The 12,026-nt window shown below is 55.0% G+C and overlaps 3 protein-coding genes across 7 annotated transcripts in view; 2 read left to right on the top strand and 1 right to left on the bottom strand.

Annotated features, from left to right (window-relative positions):
• Rab4b (RAB4B, member RAS oncogene family) overlaps positions 1-805 on the top strand; it is a 10,201-nt gene extending 9,396 nt beyond the window's left edge. For both annotated transcript variants that reach the window (XM_021169166.2, XM_029479501.1), the window contains one exon: positions 437-805. The gene's annotated coding sequence lies outside the window, so the exon portion shown is untranslated. The remainder of the gene's footprint in view (positions 1-436) is intronic.
• A 1,607-nt stretch (positions 806-2,412) lies between these two features.
• Positions 2,413-10,576, top strand: Egln2 (egl-9 family hypoxia inducible factor 2). 4 transcript variants are annotated; one of them, XM_021169164.2, is made up of 6 exons: positions 2,413-2,531; positions 3,485-4,590; positions 8,842-8,961; positions 9,325-9,461; positions 9,645-9,712; positions 10,024-10,576. In XM_021169164.2, exons 2-6 carry the CDS (start codon positions 3,715-3,717, stop codon positions 10,077-10,079), a joined length of 1,257 nt encoding a protein of 418 aa, XP_021024823.1. In that variant the 5' UTR covers positions 2,413-2,531; positions 3,485-3,714; the 3' UTR covers positions 10,080-10,576. The 4 variants fall into 4 exon arrangements, with proteins under 4 accessions (XP_021024823.1, XP_029335360.1, XP_021024824.1 ...); XM_029479500.1 differs by having other exon boundaries at positions 2,452-2,531; positions 3,485-4,227; XM_021169165.2 differs by lacking the exon at positions 2,413-2,531 and adding an exon at positions 2,737-2,898.
• Positions 10,577-10,669: 93 nt separating this feature from the next.
• LOC110299395 (cytochrome P450 2F3-like) overlaps positions 10,670-12,026 on the bottom strand; it is a 4,350-nt gene continuing 2,993 nt past the window's right edge. Inside the window, exons 6-10 of the mRNA XM_021169065.1 lie at positions 11,784-11,960; positions 11,566-11,707; positions 11,277-11,464; positions 10,940-11,081; positions 10,670-10,851 (exon numbers count right to left, since the gene is read on the bottom strand). Coding sequence (XP_021024724.1) covers positions 10,670-10,851; positions 10,940-11,081; positions 11,277-11,464; positions 11,566-11,707; positions 11,784-11,960 — 831 coding nt within the window. The remainder of the gene's footprint in view (positions 10,852-10,939; positions 11,082-11,276; positions 11,465-11,565; positions 11,708-11,783; positions 11,961-12,026) is intronic.

Genomic DNA, 12,026 nt, shown 5'->3' with positions numbered 1-12,026 from the left:
CCTGGAACTCACTCTGTAGACCAGGCTGGCCTTGAACTCAGAAATCCACCTGCCTCTGCCTCCCGAGTGCTGGGATTAAAGACGTGCGCCACCACTGCCCTGCAGGATCTCACTTTGTAGCTCAGGTTGGTCTTAAATTCACCATCCTGCTGCCTGTACCTCTCCAGTCCTGGAATATCATGTGTGAGTCACCGCCTGGCAAGGGCCATGGTAGTTAGGTACGGAAATGCTCCTTTACAGATGCAAACCAATAGGGCTGTGTTTGGAGAATGAGTCCCCCACATAACCTGCAGAGGGACAACAGAGTCAGACAGTGCACAGTCTGGGAAAAAAAAAAAAAAAAGAGTCCAGGCAGACAAAGGCCAGGAAGACATCTAGAGGCCAGCTTCTGAGTTCAGGACCGGACCCTCCAGGTCACAATGCCCTTCTCTTTCAGCTCACCTGTTCTTCTGGACCAGCCCTGCCCGAAGGCTGGGGCTCAGAACCAGGCCCCAAGAGGCCAGGCCCCAATCTGCCCCAGTCACAGAAAAGTTACTCCATCACCCATCCCCCTTCCCTGGCCTGGTGGGGCCTGGCTTTGGGGCAAGATTGAGCCACAGGGGAAAGGGGACCCCGTACCTGCTGCTGCTTCCTCTGTCTTGGCTAACTCTAGTCCCCCTGAGCCCCTAACCATACCTGAAGAACTCCCAAAGCTTGAGACCAGGGCCGTTTGGCCCCAACTTCCTGCCTGCAAGTCTGTTATTTATTACCTGGAGGCCTGTTCCATCCTGTCCTGGTCCTCCATAAAGCATTGTTTACACCTGTGTTTCGGCCTCTGTCATTCTGAGATGAGGAAACTGAAGTGGTCTCTTACGGAAGTTATGAATGGGCCTTTGCCTGAGGGGGAGCCGTGTTTGTGGGTGGGACTTGGTTTGTGGGACAAGTTGGGGTAGGTACATCCTGGCTCACATACTCATTGAGGACAGAGTTTGTCATTGTACACATGTCCTTGGTTTTTCCTACACACAGCCCCCGTTTTAGACACAGGGCCTTGTTATAGCCCAGACTAACCTGGAATTTGAGGTCTCCCTGCCTCAGCCTCCGGTGAGCTGGGATTACAATGTACCCATGCCCAGTTTGTGTATATGCTTCATGGTAGTGGCAGTACACGATCCATCAAAGGTGGTGTGTGCAGCAGTGACATCCCTGTGTGTAACATGTATGGGGCAGTGTCAGTAGGAACATGTGACACTGGCATGTGAGTAGTCTCTGGCCTGGTGACTGTGTTGGTGAGGCTGCTGTTGTGTGCAATATCAAGACCAAGGACTTGGGAATTTAAGGGGGTCTTGAGTCTGTGCCTGGTTTGACTTAGTGTACACCACTTCATGTCTGCAAACTAGGACGGTGGCTCACTGTGTTCCTAAAAACATGTGCTCCCGAGGTTGGTGTGTGCACTGATGGAGATTTGTTTGTGTGTGTGTGTCTGTGTGCCTGCGAACACGAACATTCTTCTCCATGTGCCACTGTGGTTCTTGTGCGACCTGGACTCCTGGTCATAGTTAATGTACCCTGATGTCTTTCTATGGCCTTCTGGAGACAGGTGCAGCCCCCCCTCAGGACAGCTTCAGCTGCTCTCACAAAATGTCAGCAAGTATCCAAGCCCACTGATTGCCCACTTGGTAGGCCCTGGAGTTGGTGGAAAGGGTGGGGCATTCAAATAACCCTATTCTCACAGCCCTCCTTGGAATAGTGGTATAAATTTTAAGAGTAGCTTAGTGGTAGAGCGCTTGCATGGCGCGTGCAAAGCTCTGGATTCAGTCTCCAGCACTACAGAAACAAAAAATCCTCCTGGGCTACAGAGGAGCTGGGTTTTGCAAATGTCTTTGTGAGTCTGTCCCAGGTTGCTTTAATCTGACTCCCACAGTTGCCCTGAGGGAGCAGCGAGGAGCGGGTCATGCAAATAGTACACATTTGCCCATTTGTTCTACCGGGTTTCGCTTCTCTAAGGACATCCCGTACTCACCGTTATTTTTTTTTTAAGTGCTTATGTAAATTACTGACGTAGGAATTTACATATACTTTCCAACTAACTGCGCAGTCATTTCTCAATATCCTCTTGGGTTGTGTGCAGGAGCGGCCCATGTAAATGAGACATTTGCATAGCAAATGCCAAGTACCCCGCTGATAGCTGTTCACTGACACTTTTGGCTCCGAGGGTGCTCTTTTGTACCCCTCTCCAAGGGGCCGTCTTGAGAAGTCACAGAACGCCTTTTACTGAACCTGCGTGTCTGCTTTCGCGTGGAAGGGGAGGAGCACATAATGCAAATGAGCCTCGCGTCCCAGACCAACTCACTTGTTGGGCAGTGCGTTCTAAGCCTCCTGTCAACGTGCGGTTCGCGCACGCGCAGTCTCCTCGGCCGGGCCGCTGTCACGTGCCCAGCGGGCGAGGCGGGGGCGGGGCGTCGCGGGCGGTGGGGGGCGGGGTATGGCGCGCTGCGAAGCGCAGGGCGGCTGGCACAAACGGCGGCGCCGAGGCCGGAGGAAAAAACTCGGTGAGGAGGTCGCGCGAAGGGAAAGACCCGGGGAGGAGAAGGAGTCGGTGGCCGGGCGCGGGCGACGGGGCCGGAGGCGGGAGGCGGGAGCGCGCGCGGGCGGCAGCGACCCCACGCTAGGGCGTTGGGGGTGGGGAAGGAAGCGCGCGCCCGGCGCGGCGGGGCGGACCATTGGGGGCCACGGGAGCGCGCAATAACCACCAAGGGGAGGGGCCGGGCCGAGGCGGCCCCGCCTCAGTCGCCCGCGGCGTCCCGCGGCCCCTGGGTCCCGGCGGAGGGGGTTGGGAGGAAGGCAGTCGGGTCGGACTCTGCTCTCGGGCTCCCTTCCGTCAGTCCGTCCGTCTGGCAGGACCTCCCTTCCGGCTGGGTGTGTGTCGGGCCCCAGTAGGCTTCCTCCCGTAGGGCACAGGTCGACCCCACCGGCCCTCCCGCTCCCCTGCCGTCTTGTTTTTCTCCCTGTTCTCTTTGTCCCTGGACTCCCGGTTTTCCCCGCCTGCCCTGGCTCGTAACCTTCCACCCAGGCGATTAGGTTCCCGCGAATGTTGCGCGGTGGCATTGCCCGCTGGTTCCCCACAACCCTGACTTTACCCTAGATTCCACATTCCCGTTTTCTGTGTCATCCTCCCTCATCTCTCTGAGTCTCTATAGAAACCTCAGGCAGGTACCTTGTATTTTCCACTTGCATCGTTGCTTTTCGTCCTCAGATATCTCTGTCTCCCTATCGCCTTCCTCTCTGGGCCGTCATGCAACGTTCTCTGCACTTTCTCTCTATTACTCTTTATGCCAGACATTCCCTCTCAAATTCCCAAGTTATATGCCCCATGTTGTCTCCCTGTGTGCGTGTGTGTTTGTTGTGGCCCAGTCTGTCATCTACTTCCTGCTGGTACCATCCCCACCCCTCTCACCTGCTCGTCTCTTGACTCCTTTTAAGTTCTTCCTTTTCTCTTTTCCAGCCACCCCCATCAGTCCCTTCTCAAGCTCCTAGAGACAACTGTGGACTTGGGGACCAGCGAGCACCCCCAGAGCACTAGAGGAGCCCCTGCTGCCTGCCCTGCCTCACCCTGCCCCACACGAGGCCCAGCGGCCCCGGGCTGCATCAAGTGGAGGAGGAGGAGGCGGAGGAGGGTGGCACCATGGGCCCGGGCCGTGCCCTCCATGCCCGGGGGATGAAGACACTGCTGCCATGGACAGCCCGTGCCAGCCGCAGGCCCTGAATCAAGCTCTCCCTAAGTTGCCAGGGTCTGTGTCAGAGTCCTTGGAGTCTAGCCGAGCCAGAATGGGGGTGGAGAGTTACCTGCCCTGCCCTCTGCTCCCGGCCTATCACCGTCCAGGAGCATCTGGGGAGGCCTCGGCTGGCAATGGGACCCCCAGAAGCACAGCCACTGCTACTACGACCACTGCCAGTCCCCTGCGGGAGGGCTTTGGTGGGCAGGATGGTGGTGAGCTTTGGCCACTGCAGAGTGAAGGTGCTGCTGCGTTGGTCACCAAGGAGTGCCAGCGACTGGCGGCCCAGGGTGCCCGGCCTGAGGCCCCCAAACGGAAGTGGGCCAAGGATGGTGGGGATGCCCCTTCACCCAGCAAGAGACCGTGGGCCAGACAAGAGAACCAGGAGGCCAAGGGGGAAAGTGGTATGGGCTGTGACAGCGGTGCCAGCAACAGCAGCAGCAACAGCAACACTACCAATAGCAGTGGCGAGGCAAGTGCTAGGTTGAGGGAGGAAGTCCAGCCATCTGCACCTGAGCGCCTGGCCCTGGACTATATTGTGCCTTGCATGCGGTACTATGGTATCTGTGTCAAGGACAACTTCTTGGGGGCAGTACTGGGTGGCCGTGTGCTGGCTGAGGTGGAAGCCCTGAAGTGGGGCGGGCGTCTCCGTGATGGGCAACTAGTGAGCCAGCGGGCGATCCCACCGCGCAGCATTCGTGGGGACCAGATTGCCTGGGTAGAAGGTCACGAGCCAGGCTGCCGAAGCATTGGTGCCCTCATGGCTCACGTGGACGCAGTAATCCGCCACTGTGCAGGGCGGCTGGGCAACTACGTCATCAATGGGCGCACCAAGGTAAGGCACTTTTCTGGTGCGTGCCTGATGCTGTGGCATGGGGGTCTGGAGACAAGCCTCTGTGGGTTATATAGCAGGGTGTAGGCACCTCCGTCAGAGGGGCTACAGTTACCTCCCTCTAGACTTTGAGTTTTGTACCTGAAATAGTTCAGCCTGGGGTTCTTGACCTTGGAAGACCCAGAGCCCCTGACTGTCCAGACTCTCCTTCGACCACGGGTAGTTAAGCTGGCAAGCAGATGGCAGAACCAGAGGGCGGAGGGAAGGCTGGCAGTGTCGAGTTAGCCTAGGCCGAGGATGGGGTGCTGCCTGTCTAGTTGAGCACGGAGCCTGGCCTCCTTTCTGCCCTGTGAGCCAACTCTTGGAGCCAGGAGACTAGGAGCAGCTTCCCAATGGTGACACTGGGTGACAGTGTGCTGGCCCAGGTAGAGCACTTGTCAGCATCTTTCCCACTCTTCCCCGCCCCAGTCCCTGTTCTCCGTTCTCTGACCGTTTGTCACTTCCTACCTGCATGTCTCTGATCTCTTTCCTTGACCCTCTCTGCCTTTATATTTTTCTCCTCTATGCCTCCTTGTTGCAGAACAGTAGTTCTTAATGGTTTTGAAGTCAAGGCTTTTCGGATAAATCTGCTGAAAGCCATAGACCTTCTTGGGAAAGGTGTACATTTGGTTGGAGTTAGTGGCCAGTTGTCAGGAGCCGACTGGACAGACAGTGACCTCCACGGCCTTTCTAGTCTGTTGACATACTTGTTTTCTTCAATGGAAGGGTGTGTGAGTCTGAGGCTTGGTGTGATCTGAATACAGTCCATTGAGAGAGTGCCTGCTGCAGGCTGGTGGTCTTACGGACTGTGCTCTGCCCTAATGGTGCCCTTCCTTATCTCCACTGTCCTATCTTGGGTTCTGCCTCAGAACAGCTTTCTTTTCCAACTGGAACTGGCTTGGGGACCATGGCCCCTGCCTCCCATCCCCCAGGCTTTCCTCCCTACCCCAGCTGGAACCTGTCCTACTTCCATCTCCCTCCTGTTACTTGATAGCTGAAGAGCCAGAGCTGGCTCCTCCCTGGGTTTGGCTTCTGTGCAGGCAAGATCGGTGTTGCTTCCCCAGCTCAGCAGCTTTGCAGGAGGGAAGTCAGTGGGGACACCAGGAGATCTGAGCACCCAGGGACTGGGACATAGCTTTGTAGCCTCAGAGGATGAGAAAGCTGGTTCAAGTGCCTGGCTACTCAAGCCATTTGGGAAAGCAATTTGAAGGAATAGGTGGGGCCTCCCCCCACCTGTGTTAGTGACAGGACCTGCGCTAGGACTGCAGAGGGCTGAGTCAGGTTCTTTTAAGTGGCTCTTATCCCTCGGGAGGAAATAACAGCTCAGATTGGTGGAAGGACAGAGGGAGCTAGCCCAAGCATTCTACATGGCAACTCCATGCTCTCCCACTTACAAAGGAAGGGCCACATGTAGCCTCCCTTTCTGTGCTCGAGAGTGCGACTGTGGCGTATTGAAGTGATCTGAGGCAGTGGCAGTGAGGACACCGGCCAGAAGTGTGGCCTTGACCAGTAGTAACCTAACCTAGGTCATTGCTGAGCAGAGCTCTTCCTCTGCCTTTCCCTTCCCTTCTTTCCCTGTCTCTTCTCTGTGGACTTGACTGGCATCAGGTTGAGCAGAGGGATTCCCCAGGGAGGGTCCAGCTAGTGTAGTTTGCCCCTTTAATTGTAGCTTGGAGCAGGTCTGCTGTCTGACTGAGTCACTGGCTTCTGATAATGGTGCGTATGGCATGGTAGGGTCCGTGGTACATTATTCCAATAGCGGTGATTCCAGCATCCTGGAGAGTAAATTCCTTTGTCACTCTACTGCTGTCCCTGTGGTTGGAACTTTTCCCGGGGGTGGGGTGGGGGGGTGTTGCTGTTGAGAGCAGCACTTTGATACTGCAGGTAGAACCCAGCGTACTCTGGCTTGGCCCAGAGCTTCTTGACCTAGATGCTGAGTCCTGAGCAGTAGTGTGGTGAGACAAGTCCACCAGAGAACACCACATGGACACTCTTAAAGCCCAAAAGGTTTCATTGCTGCCTGTCAGCTGCGTGCAGAACTTGCCTAGATCATGCAGCCCTGAGCCTTACAGCTGTGTGTCTTTTATGCACAAACAGCATGTTCTGGTTGGCACATTTCAGTTTAGAAAGAAGCAGAACTACAGAAGCCAAGACAGAAGAGCAAGGTTGGTGCATTTAGGATTTTCTTGGAACCATGGGCTACATCTTTGTTCTGTTCTGACAGGTATTGGGGCTCTTATATGCTAGGTTTTGAGGTCAGGACAGTTCCCCTAACATGATGCTAGTTGTGCTAAGGTCTAGGGACCTGTTAAAATAACACAGACAGGATTGCAGGCTTTGAGGTGGGGAGAAGGTAGGTGTGTTGAGGCTTGGAGCAGAGGGAGAGTCAACTTGCAGGACGGTGGTCTTGGCCCTATGGTGGGAAATTGTACTTTTCCAGGTGTGTAGTGCTGTGTGGTGATTGATTAAAGGTAGTAAGTACAGCACTGTCTGCTGTCCCCATCTTCTTCGAAGAACCTGCTTGAGCCCTGATTGGATTTCCAGCTCAAGAGGCCTTGCCCATCTCTAATCAGTGACTCATTGATTCCAAGCCACCAGGCCATAGCCACATGCTTTCCTCCCAGTGAGTGGTTGCCTAGAGGGCCATCCCATCTGCAGAAGTCATGCAGAGAAGACTTGCCCTCCTGAGCTCAGAGGCCAGGTTTTCTCCCTGGGGGCCTTGTCACTTACTGTACCCTGGTAATGGAGCTCATTCCTGCTGTGTAGCCTTACTAAGGCTCTTTCCCAAAGTAGGGTGTGTGCTGGGTCAGGTGTACAGATGGGATGCAGAGAGGACTTGAGTGTGCACAGCGCGGTGAACCCTAGGATTAGTGCGTGGAGGAGTCTTGAGAGGAGGGTGTAGGGCTGAGTGCTGGGGAAGCCTCCTGTTTCAGCAGCACACATTGATGGATCTGATTATGAGTGTGTTTCTATGGTTGTCTTGTTGGGCTAGGTTGGACCCAAAAGTGTAGCTGAGCATTGTCAGGGAACCCCAGCTTGCAGAGTAGTACCTGAGTGGCAGGATCAAGAGAAATGGTTGCTGACTGGGCAAAAGCCAAAGGGTTCTCATGCTAACTACGTCACTTTGCTTACTGTGAACTCTCCCAGTGGAGTTGCACTGGGGTGACTCTGACTTTGTAACGTTTCAGCTTGTGCTTCAGTTCTCTGTCCTGTGGCAGCAGGCGCTGTATCTTTGCAGATGCACACAAGTTAGTTCAGTTCTTAGCATCCTGTCAAGTGGCGTTACCTCAAGTGGGGAACTTAATTTCCTTCCCCAGTGCCACAGCTCATTCGGCTACAGAGACTTGACCCTGCTTATTGGGTCTGCAGAGGTGGCTGGGCCTTGTCTGTTAGCTTCCTGGTAACAAATGTCCTCAGGCCCTGGCTGTCTGGTTGAGAGACAGGGAAATCTGGAGCCCTAAGGCAGACCTGTGCCCACAGAGATGAGACCTGGTGGAGGCCTGCCTCTGAGATGTTGTCAGAGGAGTTAATGGGAGGGAGGTGCTTATCAGCCCCATTTTACAGAGGGGTAGGTGAGGCCTATTGGAGCACTGGGGATGGCAGCAGTGTGCAGCATGCTTGGAGCTGGAGTTCTAGGTCAGGTTCCTGTCCTATATTCATGGGACAGATCCTGTAGCTGGAGAATAGTCAAGTGTAGTCAAGTCAGCATGACTTCACAGTAGAATCACCTGAGAGAACCTTGAAAAAAAAATCTAGGCTGTACCTTCTTCGAACTCTAACAGAACTAACTGGAAGAGGCTCCAGACTCAAGGAGCCTCCATATCTCAAAACTTAGGAGATTCTGTGCTCTCCCTGAGTACTTGAAGCCAGCCTTAAAGCTGCCGTGCTTAGTGCTGGATCACAGGTGTGCACCACACACCACTACACATGGCTAAGGTCAGGATCTCTCTAACAAGCACAAACCATCATTTACATGTTGAGTCCCTCCGGTTCTAGGGTGGGGATGGTCGTGGGAGTGTGGCTTGTTGAGGCGAAAGAGCTTAGATTTCTGTGAACTTGAGGATGGAATCCGGCTGAAAGAGGACAAAGGTCTCTTGGGTTGGAACTCCATAACCTAAGATGATAAAGGAAAGACCTAGGGCAGGAATGGTTAGCCTGCTTCCTCACGGTGTCTCTGCCTGGTCTCAGTAAACCACCTTCCTCCATTTCTACCAGGCCATGGTGGCGTGTTATCCAGGCAATGGGCTCGGGTACGTGAGGCATGTTGACAATCCCCACGGCGATGGGCGCTGCATCACCTGTATCTATTACCTGAATCAGAACTGGGATGTTAAGGTAGGGTTTGGGGTTGGGATGGTATGCTTATGTTCCAGCTGGGATCCTGCCCTCCACTCCTCAGCTCACAGGGCAGTGACATCTGCAGGCTCCTCTTCAGCTGACTGTGGGCCCTCCCTCTTTTCCGGGAATGGTGCCTCTGCTTAGCCCCACCCAGACTTGTACATTCTCCCCCTTTTCCTGTCTTTAGTAGCTTCCTGCCCATCTCCATGGCAATGTAGACTCTGGGCTGTCATTCATTTTAAGGGCCTGAGTGTTGGGAGGGAGTGATGTGTGCTGGCGCTGCGCCCCCTGGTGGGCACATGGGTGCGGTGTAAGACAGGGTACAGGCTTCACCAGTAGACTCATCTGGCCTGCCCCCAGGTGCATGGCGGCCTGCTGCAGATCTTCCCCGAGGGTCGGCCAGTGGTAGCCAACATCGAGCCACTCTTTGACCGGTTGCTCATTTTCTGGTCTGACCGACGGAACCCACATGAGGTGAAGCCAGCCTATGCCACCAGGTATGACCTGTACTTTAGGGATTGTCCAGCTGCTTCCCCTGTGCCAAACATTTCTTAGCTTGTCCCCAGTCCCCAGAGTTGACAGGGGAGTGATGAGATGCTGAGAAGGCCTAAGTGGGACCTGCAAGGGTGGAGGTGGCTCTAGAACGGCAGAAAAGTCATTCTGACTGCCCAATTTTTCAGGTACGCCATCACTGTCTGGTATTTTGATGCCAAGGAACGGGCAGCAGCCAGAGACAAGTATCAGCTAGGTACGTGCTTTCTTCCTTTGTCCTTCCTAGTCCCTGTGTGCTGCCAGGTCCTTAGCCTTTTTTACCCCTTGGGTGCTGAGAGTGGTTCCCAGGGCCTTTGCCACACTAGACCAGCACTGCCGCCAGCCCACTCCTACAGGTCTTTCTCGCCAGTCCCTTTGCCCGGTTCTTGCCTACTTTCCTGGTATCTCCAACCTGAGACCCATTTTTTTTTTTTTTCTGTTAATGCTCTCCCTATCTTCCCAGGTTTCTTTTGGTTTCTTTGTCCCTTCCTAGTGATTCACAATTTCTTGTCTTCCTCTCATCCTCAGCATCGGGACAGAAAGGTGTCCAAGTACCAGTATCACAGCCAACTACACCTACCTAATGGCCAGCCCCAGAGCTGCGTGGACCAGCAGCAGCTCCTGCCTCAGTGCCCGCTCCTTTCCTGCCACTGCTGCTGCTTCTGGCTTGCCTCTGTACTGTGTGGTGTGGAGGGCACTAAGTGTCACTGAGGAGCAACAAGAAGAAACCTCTGCTGCCCTGTGAGCGAGCGGTGCTGGGTTTTGACCTTGGCAGTGGCCAGTGTGGCTGGCGGTCATGTCTGGTGGCCGTGTTTGGTCTGTTGAGTGTAGAGCTGAGAAGAGGCAGGATTTGGGGTTGAGGTGAGTCATGGCCTCTTGCTGGAAAGGTGTGTTGGGGTGGGGGTGTCATCTCACCCTCGTCCCCACTCCTCCGGCCTGGAATGTGAAGTGACTCCCCAGCCCCTTTGGCTGTGGCACTGTATGGACTGGGTGCCACTGTCTGGGCAGAGTAGGGTGCCATGACGAGCATGGGTATGGAGGTTCTGCCAGCCAAGAAATAAAAGTTTACCTCAGAACCGCACACACTTGTATTCCTCTCTGTAAAGAGATTTACACGTATAGTTAGGGCAGGTAAGGATATTAGGGCCACTGAGGTCACTAGTGAAGCCCAAGCTCAGCGGGCCACCAAGCGGAGCTGGAAGGCTGGGGGCACATTGCCCAGACCAGTACACTGTGGGGTAAGGTTGATGTTGGCAGGACTTCCCACGGGGAGCAGGGAGAACTTCTGCAGGATAGCCGTCAGGAAGAGGAAGATCTCGGAGCGGGCTAGGCCAGCACCCAGGCACATCCGCTTTCCTGTGGGTGTGGATGCAGGTGTGGGATGAGCAAGCCCCTGCCAGTCCCCCAAGGCTAGCCACTCAGGTCCCTCCCTCCTACCCCAGACCTAAGGCAAAGGGCATGAAGGCATCACTGTTCTGGAACTCGCCGTTGTCATCCAGGAAATTGGTGGGATTGAAATGGTCAGGGTCCTTGAATTGGGTGGGATCCCGGTGTGCAGACACAAGCAGGGGAATCACAAATGTGCCCTGTGGGTAACACAGTGTTGTTGCTGGCACCTAACACAGGGCCCTGCCGTGCTGGGCAAGTGATCTCACATAGCTACACCCCAGCCCCTAAGGTGGTTGGAAGAGCCTAGGAGGGAGGCCCCGGGGTACTGGTTGTGTTAGCCCTCACTGAACCTAGTCTCTGAATTGTCCCCTTCTCCCCGGCTCCCTGTGCACCTTGTGCAGGAAATGGCTCTTGAGGTTCACGTCTCGGGTGAGGGCCCGGGGCAGCCCCAGTGGTAGCACACTGATGAAACGCTGGATCTCATGCAGCACCGCATTGGTGTAAGGCAGGCGGGCACGGTCCTCTATTCTAGGGGCCCGGGTCCGACCTACAGTGGCGTCCAGCTCCTCTTGCACCTTGGCTGAGGTCATTGGAGGCTTTGAGTTGTGCTTTACTGAGACCCCACCCCAGCCACCCTCTCTTCACTTAGGGGGAGGGGAGGGGTGGACCCAGTTCTCAAACCTGCCACCTCGGGGTACTTGAGCATAATGAGGAGCCCATAACGTAGAGTAGTGCTTGTGGTTTCAGTGCCACCAAAGAAAAGATCGTGAGTAGTCATCACCAGTGTCTCGTCCTGGAAATGGCTTTCCAGGTCCTGCTGCTCCTGGGAATGGACAGAGGTGCTCTAATGCCTGCTGCTTGGCAAGGTGGGTATGGTTAAGGGTAGCAGGGACTGGTACCTTATCCATTTGGTCGAGGAAACAATCTATGAAGTCACGGGGTTCCCCAGTCTGTCGTGACTGCCGGTGCCACTGAATTTGCTCAGAGATGAAGAGTCGGAGCTCTTGGAAGTTTTTAAATATTCGGTGGTGGGGCCCAGGGATCCAGTCCATGAAGGATGGGAACATATTGTATATCTGGAGAGACAGAGTTCTCTCCTTTCCTCTGCTCCTCCCCTCCCCTCCCCTCCCCTCCCCTCCCCT

The sequence above is a fragment of the Mus caroli genome, chromosome 7 (assembly GCF_900094665.2).
Source record: "Mus caroli chromosome 7, CAROLI_EIJ_v1.1, whole genome shotgun sequence".
NCBI lineage: Eukaryota > Metazoa > Chordata > Mammalia > Rodentia > Muridae > Mus > Mus caroli.
This window is presented reverse-complemented; position numbering and strand designations above follow the sequence as displayed.